At 48.4% G+C, this 20,529-nt stretch overlaps 3 protein-coding genes across 3 annotated transcripts; 1 reads left to right on the top strand and 2 right to left on the bottom strand.

Moving 5' to 3' along the window:
• The first annotated feature begins 3,734 nt into the window (after nt 1-3,734).
• Nucleotides 3,735-5,304, top strand: LOC109769989 (acyl transferase 4). The gene has a single exon (XM_020328695.4). It carries the CDS (start codon nt 3,888-3,890, stop codon nt 5,190-5,192), a length of 1,305 nt encoding a protein of 434 aa, XP_020184284.1. The 5' UTR covers nt 3,735-3,887; the 3' UTR covers nt 5,193-5,304.
• A 2,718-nt stretch (nt 5,305-8,022) lies between these two features.
• On the bottom strand, nt 8,023-9,336 carry LOC109769990 (trihelix transcription factor ASR3-like). Its single transcript, XM_020328696.4, has 2 exons — nt 8,567-9,336; nt 8,023-8,467 (listed from the first exon to the last, which is right to left on the bottom strand). Exons 1-2 carry the CDS (start codon nt 9,075-9,077, stop codon nt 8,100-8,102), a joined length of 879 nt encoding a protein of 292 aa, XP_020184285.1. The 5' UTR covers nt 9,078-9,336; the 3' UTR covers nt 8,023-8,099.
• A 453-nt stretch (nt 9,337-9,789) lies between these two features.
• Nucleotides 9,790-20,277, bottom strand: LOC109769961 (histone-lysine N-methyltransferase, H3 lysine-9 specific SUVH4). The gene is made up of 16 exons (XM_020328668.3): nt 20,144-20,277; nt 19,201-19,670; nt 19,042-19,107; nt 18,833-18,910; nt 18,688-18,742; nt 18,432-18,541; nt 15,759-15,938; nt 15,368-15,466; nt 14,787-14,885; nt 14,330-14,379; nt 14,080-14,168; nt 11,619-11,781; nt 11,438-11,543; nt 10,640-10,822; nt 10,284-10,514; nt 9,790-10,192 (listed from the first exon to the last, which is right to left on the bottom strand). Exons 2-16 carry the CDS (start codon nt 19,648-19,650, stop codon nt 10,079-10,081), a joined length of 2,073 nt encoding a protein of 690 aa, XP_020184257.1. The 5' UTR covers nt 19,651-19,670; nt 20,144-20,277; the 3' UTR covers nt 9,790-10,078.
• Between the last annotated feature and the right edge of the window lie 252 nt (nt 20,278-20,529).

Here is a 20,529-nt window from a genome sequence, read left to right as displayed (position 1 = left end):
GTCTAGCTATCACACCCGATCATCACGTGGTGTCTCGAAACGATGAACTGTAGCAACGGTGCATACTCAGGGAGAACACTTATATCTTGAAATTAAGTGAAGGGATCATCTTATAATGCTACCGTTGTTCTAAGCAAAATAAGATGCATAAAGGATAACATCACATGCAATCAAAATATGTGACATGATATGGCCATCATCATCTTGTGCTTTTGATATCCATCTCCAAAGCATCGTCATGATCTCCATCGTAGCATCGTTGTGTCGAGGTCGTCACGCCAACTATTGCTTCTACAACTATCGTTAACGCATAGTTATAAAGTAAAGTAATTACATGGCGCTTGCACTTCATACAATAAAGATACAACCCTAAGAGTCTTGCCGGTTGTCGATATTACAAAACATGATCATTTCATACATCAACATATATCACATCATATCTTAACCATATCACATCACAACATGCCCTGCAAAAACAAGTTAGACGTCCACTACTTTGTTGTTGCAAGTTTTACGTGACTGCCGGGCTTCTAGCAAGAACTATTGTTACCTACGCATAAAACCACAACGGTGATTCATCAAGTTTGCTGTTTTAACCTTCTTCAACGACCGGCCAGAGTCAAATTCGATTCAACTAAAGTAGAAGAAACAGACACCCGCCAGCCACCTTTATGCAAAACTAGTTGCATGTTAGTCGATGGAACCAGTCTCATGTGCGTGGACATGTTAAGGTTGGTCCGGGCCGCTTCATCCCACAATACCGTTGAATCAAAATAAGACATTGGTGTTAAGCAGTATGACTATCACCGCCCACAACTCTTTGTGTTCTACTCGTGCATATCATCTACGCATAGACCTGGCTCGGATGCCACTGTTGGGAAACGTTGCATGGAAAACAAAAAAAATTCTACGCTCACGCAATGATCTATCCATAGAGATGCATAGCAACGAGGGGGGAGTGTGTCTACGTACCCTCGTAGACCGTAAGCGGAAGCGTTTAACAACGCGGTTGATGATGTCAAACTTTTTCGCACTCCAACCGATCAAGTACCGAACGCACGACACCTCCGCGTTCTGCACACGTTCAGCTCGGTGACGTCCTCCGCCTTCTTGATCCAGCAAGATGGCGAGGTAGTATATGAGTTCCGGCAGCACGGCGGCGTGGTGACGGTGATGGTGATGCAATGTCCGCAGGGCTTCGCCTAAGCACTACGAAAATATCACTAAGGGAGTAAACGGTGGACGGGGGCGCCCCACACGGCTAAGACAATGTTGTGTCCTTGTGTGGCGCCCCCTCCCCATATATATAGGTGGGGGAGGGGAGGGAGCCAGGGCGCGCCCTAGGGCTGGCCGCCGGCCACTACGGCTCCTGCATTGCCCTGAGCCCCCCCCCCCCCCCCCCCCGCCATGTATTCCCCAAGGGGGAAGGAAAGAGGGGGAGAGGGAAGGAAGGGGGGACCTAGTCCCCTCTTTCCTTCTCTCCCTAGGGACGGCCACCTATAGGAGGCGCATCAGCCCCTTGTGGGCTGGTGTGTTCCCTCACTTGGCCCATTAAGCCCATTACTTTGCCGGGGTTGCCCGGAACTCATTCCGGTGAGCCGACAAGTACCTGGTATCACCTGAAACACTTCCGGTGTCTAAATACCATCGTCCTATATATCAATCTTTACCTCTCGACCATTTCTAGACTCCTCGTCATGTCCGTGATCTTATCCGGGACTCCGAACAACATTCGATCACCAAATCATATAACTCATATAACACTATATTGTCAACAAACGCTAAGCGTGCGGACCCTACGGGTTTGAGAACTATGTAGACATGACTGAGACACCTCTCCGGTCAATAACCAATAGCGGAACCTGGATGCCCATATTGGCTCCTACATATTTTACGAAGATCTTTATCGGTCGAACCGTTATGACAATATACGTAATTCCCTTTGTCCATCGGTTGTTACTAGCCCGAGATTTGATCGTCAGTATCTTCATACCTACTTCAATCTCGTTATCGGCAAGTCTCTTTACTCGTTCCGTTATACATCATCCTGCAACTAACTCATTAGTCACTTTGCTTACAAGGCTTCTTATGATATGTATTACCGAGAGGGCCCAGAAATACCTCTTCAATACTCGGAGTGACAAATCTTAACCTTGATCTATGCCAACTTAACAAACACCTTTAAAGATACCTGTAGAGCATCTTTATGATCACTGAGTTACGTTGTGACGTTTGATAGAACACAAGGTACTCCTCCGGTATCCGGGAGTTGCACAATCTCATAGTCGAAGGAATATGTATTTGACTTGAAGAAAGCAATAGCAATAAACTGAACGATCATTATGCTAAGCTAATGGATGGGTCTTGTGCATCACATCATTCTCCTAATGATATGATCCAAATGACAACACATGTCTATGGTTAGAAAACCTTAACCATCTTTGATCAACGAGCTAGTCTAGGTGAGGTTTACTAGGGACACGGTATTTGTTTATGTATTCACACATGTATTTAAGTTTTCGATCAATACAATTCTAGCATGAATAATAAATTTTTATCATGATTTACGAAATATAATAATAACCAATTTATTATTGCCTCTGGAGCATATTTTCATCAGTCCAACCCCCGCGCATAGGCTACGCTAGTCAGGGGTGCAGCAGGGACGACGGCGGCGACTACACCCGGTTCTATAGGCTCCTCGACATGTAGAAGGCGGTTGGCGGCAGTGGCTGGGCGTAGTTGGCGTTTTTAGTTTGTATTTTTAAATTTTTGTACAAATATCAATGAAATCGCCTAGTTTAGATGAAATTGTGTCATGTTTGACCGATTTTATGTTTTAATAAACGGCGTCTGGGAACGACCTAGGGGCGATGGCTGGAACCCAATCGGCCCCACGCCAAAATTATTGCCGGTTCATCCCAGACGACACTATTTCAAGCTCATGGGAGCCGAACGGCTGAAGATGCTCTTAGCTTGACACGATATATCTGTCTGTCCATAATCGAATCCGCTGGCTGACTAACCAACTGCGGCGACACAGATGTCATGCACGTATTCTCGACGCTTCCGCGCAATGCCAACTTCATCGAGCACACCAGCCGCCTCGGCTGGAAGGAGTGAGCACTCTTCCTTCTTCCCCACCCCCGGCGATCGATATTTATATATGAGCTGGAACTGACGGCCCGCGGCGAGTGATTGTGGCATGATCGTGGACCCGAGGCTAGGACATCTTCTCTTCTACGCGTCCACCCGGCGGGAGCTGCCGACGGCGTTCAAGCTGCACACGGGGTCGCTGACGCGGGACTTGGCCGAGTACGTGGTGAGGTGTACGCTGCTCATGTACTACGCCAACTTGGTGTCGTCGCCGGAGGGCTACTTCCAGACGGTGCTCTGCAACGCGCCGAGGTTGGTGTCGTGCCCACCGTGGCCAACCACGATCCGATCTCCACCACATCCAGTGGGAGTGGGACGTGCCGCCGCGGCAGCACCCGCACGCGCTTACGCTCGGGGACATGGGCCGCATGGTGCGCAGCGACGCGCGACGACCCGGTGCTCGACGCCATCGACGCCCGGCTGTTGAGCGGGCGCGGCACGGCAGCGGGAAGGCTGCTGCGGGGATGTTTGAACGCAGGGAGTAGGCCAAATCATGTTAGTCTTCTGAAAATACTCCACAACGCAGGGAGTACAAAGATGTGATATCGACGGGATTATACAGCCACACGTCGACGTGACAAGTCGCCGCCAGCGAGTTAATCTTCTGGAAATTCAAAGATGCAGAGTAGCATAATACTACACCGCGAGGTGAACATCTCCAATTGCCTTCCCAGTTCCCGCCGCCGCCAACGACGACGCTTTGCCCCATTGGCTCATTTGCTCGGTTCGATATGACCAGCAGTAGCACGCTCACTGTTACCAAATCGCCGCCGGCGCTCATCCCGCCGGCGGGGCCCACTCCCCGCGGCACACTCTCGCTCTCCTCCATCGACAAGACCGTCGCCGGCTCCGGCTTCGTGTGCCTTATCCAGGTGTTTTCCCCTCCCTCGCTCTCCGCCGCCCGCAGAGACCTGGGCGCCGCCGCGGCCGTGGCCGCAATGCGTGATGGATTCGCGAGGGCGCTTGTACCGTACTACCCAGTGGCCGGACGAATCGCCCCAAGCGGCCTCGCGGTGGATTGCACCGGCGAGGGCATCTGGTTCGTGGAGGCCGCCGCGAGCTGCGTGCTCGCCGACGTGGACGGCCTCGAGTGCTGCCCGCTTCCCATCCCACAGCAGCTCCTCCTCCCGCGCCCTCCCCCCGGCGAGAAGCTCGACGGCCTCATCTTCATGGTCCAGGCGACGAGGTTCACCTGCGGTGGCTTCGCCGTCGGGATCATCTTCAGGCACGCGGTGTTCGACGGGCAGGGGGCGGCGCAGTTTCTGACGGCGGTCGGGGAGCTAGCGCGGGGGCTCAAGGCACCGTCGGTAGCTCCGGTATGGGACCGCGACACGATCCCAGACGCCCCGAGCCCGCTGCCGGGGCAGGTCACGGAGTTCAGGCTCGTGACCCAGGTGGCCGACATCTCGGCGGAGAGTATCGCGCGCGTCAAGGACGAGTTCAAGCAAGCTTCCGCGGCATCGACGGGGGAGGTTTGCTCCACCTTCGACGCGGTGACGGCCATCGTGTTCAAGTGCCGCACGCTGGCGCTGGCGTCGGCGCTCCCAGACGACGACGCCGAGGTCCGGGTGGCCTTCGCTGTCAGCACCCGTCGCCTTCTCCGCGGCGTGCTGCCGATACCGACGGTGGAGGGATACTACGGCAACTGCGTATTCCTGGCGTGCGTCGCTAGGACGGGCAAGGCCGTCCGGGAGGCGGCGCTGGCGGAGGTGGTCGGCGCGGTACGGGAGGCGAAGGAGGCGGTCCCCGCTCGGTTCGCGGGCTGGATGCGCGGCGTCGAGCAGTACGACGTGCCGCCGCTGGACTACAGCACGGTGACGTTGTCGGACTGGAGCCGTCTCGGCTTCGACGAGGTGGACTACGGCTTCGGCGCGCCCGGATACGTGTCCCCGCTCAACGACCACAACAACTTCATCGTGCAGCTCCACTACGTCAGGCCGCCACCGCCCAGGCGTGGAGGCGTCCGGGTGGTCCTCCGCTGCGTCGAGGAGCCTCATGCCGCCGCTTTCGCCGTCGAGCTCGCCAAGTTCGCCTAGATGATCATTTGCTTCCCGTTTCTTGGTCATGTCCGTCCATTAATGTGACACTGCGCAGTTGCGTTTCACGGTGTTTTAATAAAGGGAGTACCTAGAACTCATCTAGATGAGACGTAATTTGATCTCATTCACGTGGAAAACAAGATCGGATACAACCCCATGTTAGCACACATATCTTATAGCATCACATCCAATACTATAAAAGGTGAATGAGACCAAATTAAATCTCATCTAGATGAGTTTTAGCAAAACAGTTTAATAAAATGGAAACGTATTGCATTTCCTTCAAAAAATAAAGGATTTTAAACATGGCCCATTGAACGTTTTTTTAGGGTAAATTACGTGTCGAGCCTGACGGTAAATTCTGGCATGTTTAGTTTTTACCAGGATTTGCCGCTACTCGTAATTTGCCATCTGAGAATGTTCGATTTGCTATGCTCAAAAATCTGAAGTTAGATTTTTAGCATTGAGTACATATCTTGTGAAAACCATACATTCAGTGGAAACATGGAAACTTCATCTTGGTCCGTTGGATAGAGAATGTGTGTTGCCTGATGAAAAGCTGTACAAATTGCAAATTTGCCATCTGAAAATGTTCGATTTGCAATGGTTAAAGAATCTGACGTCGGATTTTAGGCATTTTTTATAATAAATTAGAAACAGATGCGCGTGGATGAGACACGTGACCACATTCTCTGTCGATGCAGAGGCTCAATTTCAACGAGAAGCAATTGGGGTATCATGGAAACCAACTGGCTTTCTGGATTTACATTCTCTCTTTTTTTGCGTGGTAAAACATGTCTCATTTATATCATAAAAATTAAAGTACAAGTCATGTAAAGACTGACATAACAAAACTGAAATGATAGCAGAACATCTCTGAGTTTGACACCAACGCCCGTCATCTATCTCCGACACCACTACAGCAGCCACCAACGAGAAAAATAACGGATCACCATCGCTGATATGCAGCTTTGCGGACCTCTAAGGCGACGAGAGTACTGTACGACCGCCTCCGACGTGCCCGCCTCCTCCCTTGCCCGTTGCGTCTTGCGGCGGGCAGCGCGCGCCTCCAATTCAAGCGTGGGTGTCCTTGGCGCCGGTGGAGCGGCCATTAAAACCCATTGATGCCTTGCCAGAGCAGCGGCCGGAGGGGGAAAGGTCGACGGAAGGGCGGCGCGGAGTGAGCTGCCCGCGCGATGCTGCACGCGGAGCAGGAAGGTCCAACTCCGACGAAAGCACTGCGGCGGCGGGCGACAGGCGACACAACATATCCAGAACTGCCACCCTTGTCCACCTGCGGTTCGGAAGTGCCACCCTTGTCTCCAATATGTTCCATAAGAGATTCAGTTGGCAGATTTCTTCATCATGCCTCAAACTAGAGCACAATGTCGTTTCATGTTCTTCTTGAGTTTGAGGGAGTATTAGGACTGTTACTCTTGTGTATCATGTAGGAGTATATGTTAGTTTAGACCCATACTCTTGTATATCTCACCGCAAAAAAAGAAAAATGATTTGCCTATTTCTCATCTTATCTAACAATATGTTTCTCCTAAAAATAAGTTTAACAATATATATCAAGTAAGTGATCTATCTTGATCGTTCCCCTGAACCAAGTTCCTAGTTGTCAGACATCGTGCAAGGAATCAAGACAACAAACATTATTCTATCACCATATCACGGATGAAGATCAACTGAATCCGGCCAATTCACCATTCACCCATAGTCGAGTCGCAAACTCTAATTTGGCACGCCAAAATTATCTGTGATAGATTTGATGGTCATAGGGAAAGCAGCATTGTTAATTTTGATCTAACTTAGTACCTGAAGTTCCGAATCGGCTTAGTATCCGAAATTCTAATTCACCATTCACCCGTGGGGAAAGCAGCATTCTTAATTATTTTAAAAAAAAATCCATGAACTTTTTTCCAAATCCTCAAACTTTTTTGTCGAAATCTGCAAACTTTTTTCAAATCCATGATTTGTTTTCAAAATCCGTGAATTTTTTCAAATTCATGGTTTTTTATTTGCAAACTACTCCCTCCGTCCCGAAATAAGTGTCTCAACCTTAGTACAACTTTACACTAAAGCTAGTACAAAGTTGAGACACTTATTTTGGAACGGAGTGAGTATTTTTTAAACCCATGATTTTTTTTAATTCACGAACTTTATTTCAAACTTTTGCTATTTCTTTTGGATTTTTTGTTCTTTTATGTTTTGTTTTGCAAAAGTCAACGGTTGATCAGTCAACCAGGTGCAACCTGGGCGAGCAATCGCTCGCGCGCCTTAGGGGCCTGCGCATATTTGCTTGTGTGTGGGCGCGAGACCGACGCAGAATGCGCCAATTATAAGATCTCCGTGCTCTCGTCACAAGTCATGAAAAAAAGTTTCCTCCCAACACAAATAGAGAAAATTTATTTGTCCATTTCTCATTTTATCTAACAATATGTTTCTCCTCAAAAAATAACACTAGTTAACTGATCCAGCTTGAGCGATTACCTGGACGTATTCCTAGTTGTACATCCTACAAGGAATTAGGCCCCGTTCAGCAATGCGCCGGCTCCTTGAAATCCGCGGATCTGCGGAGCATCGTTTCGCCCGCTTCAAGACTTTTCACTGCAGCCCTGTCCGCTCCCGGAGCGGAGCAGTGGAGCGGATGGACACCGAACGGGGCCTTGATCTAGACAACAAACATTATTCCATCATCATATCAGGCCAATTCACAATTCACATCAGGAACAACTAGAGAAGAATACTCAACATTATCTATGATAGATTTGATAGTCATACGGAAAGTATCATTCTTAATTTTGATCTAACTTAGTAGTATCTGAAATTCTGAATCGGCTTCATCTCCTATCTCTGCTATCGATCGGCGAGACGACGAGAATTCATCCGGTCGAGACGTCAGAGCCTCTCGGCGATCCTGGCGGCGGCGTCGGCGAGCTTGTTGACGGCGGCGAGGAGCGCCCTCCGGTGCTCCCTGTCCGCGTCCCAGTTCGCCCTCTGCGCCTCCAGCTGCTCCGCCAGCAAACGGTTGCCCCTCTCCAGCGCCTCCGACATCTGCCTCCCCATGCTCGTCGTCCCCGCCGCTGCCGTTGGCGTCGCCGTCGCCGTGTCCGTGTCCTCCGCCCCGACTCCAGCGCCGAACGTGGCCTCGCTGTCCTGCTGCGACGTGGAGTTCTTGTCCGACGCCGGCTTCTTGGCGCTCTCCGTCGCCGGATCGGAGCACTCGTGCTGGGACTGGGAGGAGGCCGGCGGCACGTACATTCTCGCTGCGCAGCCGCAAAAAAACGTGCGACACGTATGAGTACGTGGCAAGTGGCAAAGTAGCGAGTACGTGCGTCCGAATGTATGGGTGTGGCGGCGCTTACCTTGGATGGGCATGACCATCATCGGCGACGGCGGGTGCTCGTCGGCGTCGTCGGCGAGCTCCATCTCCTCGGCGGAGTCCGGCTTCAGCTGGTTGGCGGCGCCGACGATAGCGTCGTAGACCTCCCGGTCGAACGACGACGGCAGCTGCCTGGCGCGCCGCTGCTCCCCGCGCATGTCCCAGAACGACTCGCGCTCCGGCGCCGCCGAGTCCGCGTCGCCCGTGGCGGCGGCGGCGGCGTGCTTCTTCTCCCAGGCGACGATCTTCTTGAGGTCCCACGAGAGGTTGCCCCAGCGCTTGCGGCACTGCATGGGCCCGCGCTCCACGCCGTGCCGCCGGCAGTAGGCCGACACCACCGCCCACTTGAGCCGCACCGGCTGCGCGGCCCGCTGCTCCGTGACGCGCTTCGCCTGGATCAGCACCAAAGTCTCATGCCGCGTCCACCGCGGCAGCCGCGACCTCGGCGTCGTCACGGCAGCGCCGGCCGGAGAGTCGCCGTTGGCAGACATCATTTCTTGCCCGGTCTCGATCAGGAGGAGAGGATGGGCACGCGTCGAGATCGAGAGGCCTCGCCAGGCTGAGATTTATGCACTGCTGTTTCCTTGGCCATTAAAATCGGCATGGCAGAAATTGGCAAGAACTTAACCCTGCACAGCTAGTGCCATCTATATCTCATTGCACTTATCCAAAAAAAAGTTAATAGATTTACTGCCATACCACTGCTGGCAGCAAAGGCCAAAATCAGCAGGAAATTAAACTTGTAAAGCAACAAATATGCCACCACAAACATTACCTGTACCCAAGAGGAGATATAAATCAATGCTGATATATGAATTTGGCGAGGATTAATTTGTTCGACAGCAGTATGGCAGCAGCATCAATTGGCATCCACAGCCACAGAGAGCAAAGGCTGGCATTTCTCAAGCAATGAGACAGACAGAATGAAAAATTATGGTGACAAATTAGAGGCCTGTTCGGCATCCCTCCGACTCCACGCTCTGCTCCCGGGGTTGGCGGAGCTGAAGGTAAAAAGTAGGGACCGGGGGAACAGGTGCTCTGCAGATCCTTGAATTTCAGGGAGCAGTGGATTGCCGAACAGCCCCTAGATCTCGTCTTCTGTCATAATTTTGACAGCAGAACACAGCACTCAGCCACTCACACCAAATTATGTGTAATATGCTGAAATATGAAGAGGGATTTCAGAAGCATGATGCGAGGAACACATAAAAATGTCAATAGACCGGTTAATCCTTCCATCACTTATATGGATCAGTTGTTCACAAAATATCATGCCATAATGACCAGCATGTCACCACCTAGACAAACTTCGTTTGCTAAATATAATTAGCATGTCCAGCATGTCATCTATTCTACACAAAATGAGAACGCGCTTCTTTCGCTAATAACCATAGTATGTCCTGCTTGTCATATACACAGCAGGCATGGCCGCATTCATGCTCCCAATACTACATATACTTCTGCTTCCTCCAAAATCCAGAACAGAAGAGCTCCGCTAGTAGAGTCGCTTGCGGCAGTCTGGGGCACCACAGCAGCATGGCAGCTTGACAATTTTACCATCCGGAGAAACGACGCTGTTCAGGACATAGCCGTAGTCGTAGCAGAGCTCCTGTAAAGCACATAACAGTTATTAGAACTCAAGGAGAAGTTATGGGGTAGTAACTGCAGAAATTACAGAGACACAACAGAAATCATCTCACCTGAAGTGGAAGTATCGTGTCAGCAGCAAAAAGCATCACCTTGGCTAGCTTGACGTCGTGGTGATTGGTTAGGACACACTGGACGAAGAGGTTAGGGTTACAGCTGTGGTTTATGAACCTTGCGAAACTTCCAATAGAGCCAGCATCTATGCAGTACTCCGGTGCCGGTGGTGCCTCGGAATCATTCTCAGCGTGAAGTGATGGCATATTCATATCAGACCCTGCCCTTTTCTGTGCAAGAGCAGAAACAAATAATTTAAAACCCTCTATTTTTCAGAAACAAGCTAAAAAACCAAGCAATGAGACAAATGATGTAATGTAAGCAAAATGAAAGCTTGAAGTGAAGCAATTAGTACCTCCCGTCCATCTAAACCCTTCATAGTTTGAAGACAATCAATGTCAAATATGTAGTTGTTATGTAGCAAACCATCCACTTCCTCAGTCCTCTTCAACACCCCAACATACTCACAGATTGGAGCCCCCGGGAGGATCGTGTCCCAGGTCCTAACGCCCCATCCTTTGGAAGCCGTCTTGAACACCTACATTGGGGTTCAGTTTGTTGAGCAACTGCAGCATATAAAAGATAGGAAACGTAACAAGAGATAGGACAGCAGTTAAATTAACAGATACGGTTGCTTCCAGGCATTGGGCATGCTAATATCAAATTTTGGAATCACTAAAATGTGTAGAGTCTTCCTTGAATGAAAATAGCAAACATAACAAGAGATAGGACAGCAGTTAAATTAACAGATACGGTTGCTTCCAGGCATTGGGCAGGCTAATATCAAAATTTGGAATCACTAAAATGTGTAGTGTCTTCCTTGAATGAAAGTAGGGAATACGCAGGATAAACAATGGCAGTGGCGTACATAAACCTATAGGGACGAAAACTGAAGAATGGATAGAGAATGAGTGATGTTTGGTTAAAATAAACTATTTAAGTTGAGCCCACGTATATAACATGTGATTTATCTATGGAATTTTACTACCACAAATACAAATACACAAAATATACCAAAGCCATCATTATCAACTACACTTACATCTATATTATAATATTGCACAATTATCAGATTAGCACATGTGAAAGTTCCTAGCAAGGTAGAAAAGTGAAAACTGGAAACATTAAAAAATTAGAGGAAGAGCATACAAACCTCTAGGCGATGTTGCAGCCCTTGTTGAGATGTTCTATTGACACAGTTTCGATTGCAGCTGCAGTTAGCACCACACTCGAATACAACTGCTTTGGGCTCCACCAACCTAAAGAAAAACCATTAGCTCACAAAGCAAGAGATGGTCGTGCTTAACTAAGGAATTTGGACCATTACACTTTACCTGCCAATATTCTTAAATGATACATACGGCAAATCTGAGCCGTTAAGTTGAGCGCATGAACAATTTTTGTTATTAGCACAATCGCCTTCACAGTCACAGCCAGCACAATCAGATGGAATCTTTATGCCTTTTGAGATTTTTAGTGATTTGGAGTACACAAAACCTACAGCATTGCCAAAGGTAAGGGATCCAAAAGCAGACAACAGCTTAGCCACTAAAGAGTACTGCATATTTTGAAGACAAAAAGAGGACATGGAGACAAACAAAATAGAAAGAACATGGTAGTTAAGCTGATAGAAGAACACTTAAAAGAAATCTGACATAAGAAATCTGTATATGATAAAAACTGATGACTATTAATTACAGCTGTTGCCAAGGTTTTGGTTACCGAATGAGGCAATTTTACCGAGGGGGACGGATAAATGTGGTTACCACGGTTACCGAGAAATACCGAGAATATTTCGAGCAAATTTTATAGTTGAATTTTGAATTCAAATAAGTGAATGAACGAATATTCGAACCAGAGACCTCTCAAAACAGGAACTAGGATGCTACCAACATGCCAGAACCAACTCTCATGGTATTAATTAGATCCTACGTACTTTACTATAAATCGAGTGTTTAAATTCAATAATTTCAAAAAACTGGTATTTTTTGCTCGGTATGGCGATTTACCGAGGGGTACGGAAATACGCGGTAACCATGGGAAATCTTGAAATTTCGACCGGTAACCAAAACCTTGGCTGTTGCTGAACCCGGCAATCCGACCCATGGGCTTGGCCGCCCATGGCCACCCGACCTGAATGGGTAGGGTATGGGTTGCCATCTTCACCCATGGGTCTTGCCTAGGGTGTGGGCGTAAGTTTGCGCCCATGGGTCACCCGATTAATATTAATAATCATATTTATTTGTTTTACTTGCCAATTGCTATTTGAAAAGGTCACTTTATATAGACATTTTTCTCTAAAATAGCATCCAGTAGACTGCGCTATGCAGTTCAGAACTAGCTGCCAGCTTTCCCAGCAAAATAGAGTAATCATTGGTCAGCCCACAACGTGCAGCCTAAGTGCTTAACCATACTAAAGTTAATACTAAGCATGAGACACTTATTTTGGGACAGAGGGAGTACTATATTATTACTATCGACTGGTACACAGGCCACAGTGCACATGCAGTAAACAAGGAGTCCAAGACGAACTCAGACCAAAATTCGTCATTCAACCAACAATCTGACACATGAGAAGGCTTTGCTCCTTTTATCATTCACACAGGTCTGAAGCATTACGGGTCCAAAATTCGTTGAGATCGGCCCATGCAGATACCAGCCGCACGACACTACTGCCTCACAACTGCAGGTAGTTTAGTACCACCTCGAGCAGCCAGGAAGATTGAAAGCATCTGTATCACTATAAAGCTAGCAGGAGGCTGACTACTAGTTACTGGTTGTGGCATATGGCATATAAAAGCTTTGTTATAAAAAATTGGGTTGAAAGGACCCCACCTTCCTTGAAATTTTGGGCAAGCAAAATTGATAAACATAAAAAGATATTTAAATGGCCTGTGCTGCCATACCCGATGGGTGCCCAACTGGGTCGGGTTACCCGGTGGGTTCGGGAATGGGTCCCTTTCTAGACCCATTGATAGGGTCATGGGTTGATGATTGACCCGATAGTGTAGTTGGGCATGGGTCTGGCCCCATTGCCAGGTTGAGTTGTTGCTGAGAGATACTAGAACATGCATGGAGAAATATCTGGTCTTGAATTTAAATAAATCTTAACCTGAGAGTGCTGCATCAACAGACGTTTTGTTGATGTTGCTGCAACAAAAAGATGGTGATATCAATGAAGATGTGAGTCGTCGAATCAAAGTCGGGTGGATGAAGTGGCACGAAGCTTCTAGTATACTAGAGATGCACATGCTAAGGTGGATAGGTGGCCAAACAACAAAGGATCGGGTCCGGAATTATTATATATGTGATAGAGTTGGGGTAACTAGTTCCAGGGAAGCTGCTGCAATGGAAGTTGGATTGCCTAGTTGCTTTTGAGTTTGATTTGAACTAGTTTCCAATTGAAGAGAAGCATGTCCAACATCATCTGAGATGGTTTGGGCATATACAACGCAGGCCTACAGAAGCACAAATGCATAGCAGAAGGATAAAGCGTGATGATAATGAGAGGTCAGGGTAGACCAAACGTGACATGGGAGGAGTCTGTAAAGAGAAACCTTAAGGACTGGTATCACCAACGAACTAGCCATGGGCAGGGGTGCGTGGAAGTTAGCCATCCATGTCCCAGAACCATGACTAGGTTTTGAGATCTTATGGATTTCAACTCTAGCCTACCCCAACTAGTTTGGGACTAGGAGTCTTTGTTTGTTTATTGTTGTTTTTACTTGTTGGGTGTTATATGCTGTCTGCTGAAACTTAAGCACACAAAAAACGTAAATCATGAATTAGTAATACCAGATGGAGGAACAGGTGGGTCATCGACCACATTAGTAGCAGGAATTGGAATGTTCTCCTGTCCTCCAGAGATGTCATCACAAACCAACCTATCAAATAAAAGGCAGCACATGATTCCTATTAGGATAGGTAGCAGGGTGGGGAACAAACATTAATAGTTCAGCAGTTTGAGATTCCTCGATTGAAAAATCAAAACTCCATCATAAACATATTAAATCACGAAAGGTAAAACGGGAAAGCTATCATGTACCCAGGTAATTCAGAAATCTTTCTTGGAGCTTCCGCACGAGTGAATCGCACCTGCAGAAATAAACATTTTATGTGGAAAAAGTAAGGCAAAGAACAAAATACAGATAAATGTGTGTTAAGGTGTTAAATATATCCAGCATCAAGATATAAAAAACAGAGACCAATCATCTTTAGATTACTCCAACCTGCAGTGAGCATACTGGAGATAAATCTGCCTTGTGACAGATTTTTTGTTCTATTCAGACCCATCTATAGCGCCAAAACAAGCATCGATTGCGCATTCTTACACCAGCATCAGTCATGTAACTTACTGTAGGCTAAACTTGAGCAAATTTTATGCCCTCAAATCATAATGTAATTTGTATCTGTATATCAGATAGTACACGGTTGCAGAAGAAATTCTGTAGCACCACCACAACGTACAGTGGGAATTAAGTTCAGGTTTCACGCATATATACCTCAGTGGTTGTCAACGACGGCTGACCCTCAAGCCTCTTCAATTTATACTTGTATACCACATGTCCTTGTACTCCCTTCTGCACCCAGTCATCTACAACCTACAGATTGAAAACAGAGGGGAATAATATTAGCCAAAGGAAGATAACAGAAGTACAGAACTAGCAGATGCCAGCAGAACCATATCTTGTTGTTTCATGAACAACTATATTTCCGGGTAAGGATTTGGCTATTTCTTATCCTGCTTGTGGTTGAGTGCCAAAGGGCAGAGAGAGTTACCCAGCATTCATCAATAACAAGTAACAACTAGTGTGGTAAAGGAAGTAATCAAACAAAATTAATTCATTTAAATGAAACTACCTCCGTTCATAAATACAAGAGTTTCTAGAAAGTACGCAGTCAACTTTTATAATTTAATTTAATATACAAAAATGGTCATATTGATAAAGGCCAAAACTAGTATCAATGAAACAATTCATAATTTTCTACTAACATATACATACAATAGTAACAGTGAAAGATACATATTGTTGACGTGACATTGTCTAAATGTGACCGATGTGGGATAAGTGAAGGATAAGACCTTGTACAAGCCATCATATGTGTAGATTTTGCCGGTGTAGCTATTCTTGGCCACGTGACCTCTAATAACTCGTATCAGATTGCCATTATCCTTGCTATTCTGCGACATGACAAGAAATGAACATACAATATATCAAAAAATTGCTATTGCTATTGATGCGTGAGAAAATCAGCAAATTGCAAATTGCTAGGCATGATTCCAGTGAAATAAAGATAAATAGCTTCCAAGATTGTATGGCAACCAAAACTCTAACATATAAGAAGATTCAAGTTAGAAGATGGACTAAGTTATCACTGACAAACAAATTGAGAAACTATTACAAACAACATTAGATTTCTTTAATGAGATTTACTTTAATGACATGTAACAGATAAGAACCATTAAAACTAACCTTCAATGCCAAATTTCCACGGTTCAGTTGTTGAGAACCAATTTGGCGATGGTTGCCAAGTAAATCATTTCCTCCCTGACCAGTATAAATAATTTCATCAGCCTTGTCCAGATCATCTTCATATATCCCTGACATGACGATGCAAGTTGCCATGGGGAAAGTGAAGTTCTCGTACTCCTTCTGCATAAATGTCAAAAGTGTTAGCTAACTAAAAATACCAACAAAACATATGAAGATGATCTGGACAAATTCTACTCTAGCATGAATCAAATTATGGTTGCTTATCAACTTGGAGATGAAATAGGAGGTAACTAGAGTAGAATTTAGGTAGGGATTACAATTGCACCCAGCAAATCAATTCGACGGTTAGGAGATCTAAAGTGGAAATGTTATATAGCTTACTGCTATACAATTTTAAAAAAATGAGAAAGCATAAGCAAAGCGAATTTGACTGCACCAGGACCTCCGCATACTGAGGACTTTCCAGAGGCTTTGGTCTCGCCCCTCGCCCCTCGCGTTGCCCCCGCGGGCGACCCGGGGGAAAACCCTAGCCGCCGCCCCTCAAGTCTCCTCCTCCTCTCCCCTCCTCGCCGCCGTCCATAGCGCCGCCGGGCGAAGCCTGGACGGCTGGGCGGCGGCGGGGCTTCTCCCCATCCTCTCCGTCTTGGCTGGCACGGGACAGCGGGATCCAAAGGAACACCGGGCGAACGTGGGGTCCGGCGGCGCGGCGGGCGGGTCTCCCATCGGCGTCGTGCGTGGCGCGGCGGTGGCGACCTGCATGTCGTGAGGTGGTGGCTGCGTTGGCCTGCCCGGTGCTCGCAGGTGCCGCCGGATCCAGATCGGATCCATCTGGATCCTTTCTTCGGACTCCGTCGGCCGCCGCGGGGTGGTGATGATCGTCGCAGGCCACGTCGGATCGTTGGATTCGGCGTCTGGAGATCTACAAGGAGTTCTTCTCGATCCTTCTTTCTGGTGGGTTGAGCCCCATGGCTCTTTCATCTTCGCGGGTTTCGGATCGTGGCTTGCCGGATCCGGAGTACACGGAGGTTTGGTGGCATAGAATGGGGACCGGCCGAATCCAAGGTCCGGCATCGGCGACGTCACTTGACGCCGGTACCCTTCCTGGAGGCGAAGCCAAGGTCCCCACTATCCACCCCCAAACCCCTCCCGGATGAAAGTCCAAAATTCAGTCTGGATTGGGCGGCGGCGGCGTCCTGCGCGTCGTATCCTCCATGGAGGCGCCGTCTTGGGAGGAACTGCTGTTCGGGGGAGAGATGTTGTGGATGGTGGGCTCCGAGTAGCTCCAGCAGTGGCGATGGTGTGGAGGTTGCCCGGTGGTGCGGCGTTGTATCTACCGTGTCATTGATGACGAGTGCTGGCGGCATGATGCAACTGCATATCGACGACGGATGCGGCTGGATGGACGAGCGCAGGGTGGTCGAGCTGTCTGGCACCATGGTGGCGTCGACGGCAGGCCTGGCAAGGTCTGTGCGTCAGTACCTGCTCTGGAGATGGATCGGTGGAAGAAGGCGGCGGCAGCCTCGGTGAGTGCGCCGGACCGGTGTGTGACCCAGTCCCGGTATGTGGCTAGGATGGGGCATCCGGCATTAGATGTTAGGATTTAGTGCGATGTCTGTTTGGTATTAGGCTCGGACATTCGGCACCACTACATCAAGGGGGTAGGAGTAGCAACAGATGTTGCCTAGATGGTGGCTTCAGGCTTACTGATGTACTACTTAGTAAGGTCTTTTGTGCTTAATAATTAATAAAATGGCCGTATGCATCGTCCAGATGCAGAGGCCGGGGGTGCATCCTCATTTTCTAATAAGCAAAGCGAAGCGGAAGCACTAATCCTAAACCCTAACCCTAAAAACGCTTAAGAGCGCTTAAGCTGCACTAAGCGTTTTCAAAATGCCAGAATTTGACTGTTTTTGAATAATATGCACAGGAAAATAGGAAACATAGCACACAAGTAACTTAAATAGCATCTAAAATTCAGTTCACACCATAGCAAATACACATGAGGTTCACACAGCAAGCAAATTACCAATTAAAATGCAGTTCAGTTCAATTAGACCCTAATATTAAGACAAATAGCAAATTGCCATTATTGCGCAAGCAGCCAAGCAAAAGTTGTTTAAAAACAGCCAAATTCTGGTCAATTTAAAAAAACGCTCAATCTACCACTTAGGGCCAAAGCAAAACGTTTTGCCATCGCTCAGCGCTTAAGCGTCACTTAAAAACACTTTCATGAACAGTGCTGCTATGAGTGGGTCACAACCTGCAGTCACACAATGGCACGTGAAAAGTAGTCGGCTGACGACTGTTATACTCTCTAGATAATGTAGAGTCAACACTAAACACAACTTGTACAGCGGTTTGTTACTTAAGTTTTGTATACATGAAGAGTCAATACAAGGAGACAGCAGCGCACAAAGGCACTAAGCTTTGAATTTGCAGTTTCAACATTTAACTAATACAAGAGTCAGACTCCAAATCAAGAGACAGCTATTTTCTCTCTGATCCTTTTCACTCCTCCACATTGGCAATAATCATATGTGGTAGGACAGAAAAACTATTGGGACTAACCAAGTTGTCGTCAACCATTAAAGGGATAAAAGAGGAAAAGATGATCGGTATGACAGTTGCTATGGAAATGTTTATTGATGTTACCTTTTCTTGGTATTTCATACCCATATAGTCAATTCCGTTCAGCCAATGGCTGTGAATTCCCAAGACAACCATCTCCGCACGAGAATAAAACTGATCCCCGACGTCAATCCCTGAGAAGGAGGATATCAGGGCATCATACATCCAGAGGGTGATAACGTAATATCAAATATGGTGGATACTAAAAACTGAAATCATGTTCACAATAACTCAAATTACAAATTTTCTTCCTGGTATAGAACTAGAAGGACAGACTGACCTGGTATTGGCCCTAACACCTTCTCCGTATAAAGAAAAGAGTTGTTCTCTTGCATCTAAGATTTCAACAATTATGGCAAGGTCAGCCTAAATAAAGAACTCAAGTAGGTTTGCACCAATGAAAATAAAAGCAGAGAACAGAACACCTTTGTAATTGCTTTCAAATCAGGCCGCTTTGATGGGCGCTTTTCTTTGGCCTCACCTTCGCCGCCTTTCTTGCCATCCTACATTTACAAGGAATACAGAAGAACTTACAAATCTGACCATTCACCACAATGAACAGGAGTTACAGCACTAAGAGACAGGCGGCATGACACATGTAGAAACATAATTTGAACTGCACGAGAATCCACACCTTATTTTTGGCAGCTCCTTTGGCTGCAATCTCCTGTATGACAGCCTGTGCTCTTTTCTGCTCTTCCTGCACACAGATAAGCAGAGAGTCAGAGTCAGACAAAACATACAGTAAACTGAAAAGAACCTGAACATTCAGAGTTCAGACAGACGAGGCTACCTGGACAAGGTGGAGATAGTGGCTGTTGAAGGCACGCAAGGTTTCCTTGACCCGCAGCTTGGCACTCTTCCCGGTGCCCAGGGCGTCGTCCTCCGCGGCAGCTCCGGTGAAATCAGCAGGAACCGGTTCCGGCCCAACCACCGGCATCGGCTTCCTCTCCTTTGGCTCGACCTTGGCGGTCTTCCGGGGCACCTTGGCCGCGACCTGCGGAGCCGGGTCCTGGTTCTCCTCATCCCTCTTCTTCTTAGGGCGGCCCCGGCGGCCGGTCGACTGCTTGGGCTCCTGCGGCTCCGCGTAGACTGGGACGCGTGGCCTGCCGAGGCAGCGGGCGCTGCGCCGCAGAACGAGCTCCGACTCCGGTGGCGCCGGGATCAGGGGAGTGGCGCCGACGAAGAGCGGGTCCGGGACCGGGGTCACCTCCATCACGGCGACCGAATCCATCGCCTCCATCAGCGGGAGCTCCGCAAACACTGCAGCAAAAAATACAGAGTATAGTCAGATACTCTGCTCCCAAAAACAGAGCAGAAATTCGCACACAAAAACCCCACCAAAACCCTCGCCGTGTTGACCGGAAGCACCAGATTGCAAATTCCCACCCTAATCACAGCCCCGGACGAAGAAACAGCGACCGGAGATGGATAATCGGCAGGAAATCGACCGGAAAACCCCCCACACAAACCCCCCAAATATGATGGCCAAAACCCCCAAAAATGAACGGTACCATCAGCTTCCATCCTACCACCCCGATAACACCCACGGACGAAGCGACGACGTCCGGAGACGAACAATCGGCAGGAAATCGCCGAGAAAACCACAAGCAAAAAACCCCCCAAATTCGACGCCAAAAACCCCCGCTCTACATGACGAAGCCACCAAACCACACCGACCGGCGCGGCAGCACGAGCACGAGACGGCTGAACGGAGTAGACCGAGCGAAACTCACCTCTACCGGCGCGGAGGAGCGACGCGGAGGCGGAGGAGGTGGAGAGGCGGCGGAAACGGAAGAGGGAGAGGAAGGGGAAGGCGATGGGGGAGGGGGGCAGGAAACAGGGGACACAGAGCAAGCAAAATAGCGAGGGCCAGCTGCCGCTTCGCCTTTTCCGAGGCGGGATTACCGTATTGCCCCCGAAGGTACGACCAAATCACCCGCCGCTGCCACCCATCAAAGCGTGTGGCACGCGGGGCGTCGCACGGGCGGGGCGGATTTGAAATTCGGGCGGGCGCACCGCGCCGGGCATCGGACGGCCCAGGATTCGCCGCGCGCTCCGCGCTGCCGTCCGATGGGGGTGGGGGCAGCCGGCTTTATTTTATTTCGGAAGGCAGTCAAAT

This window comes from Aegilops tauschii, chromosome 3 (genome assembly GCF_002575655.3).
Source record: "Aegilops tauschii subsp. strangulata cultivar AL8/78 chromosome 3, Aet v6.0, whole genome shotgun sequence".
In the NCBI taxonomy this organism is placed as follows: Eukaryota; Viridiplantae; Streptophyta; class Magnoliopsida; order Poales; family Poaceae; genus Aegilops; species Aegilops tauschii.
This window is presented reverse-complemented; position numbering and strand designations above follow the sequence as displayed.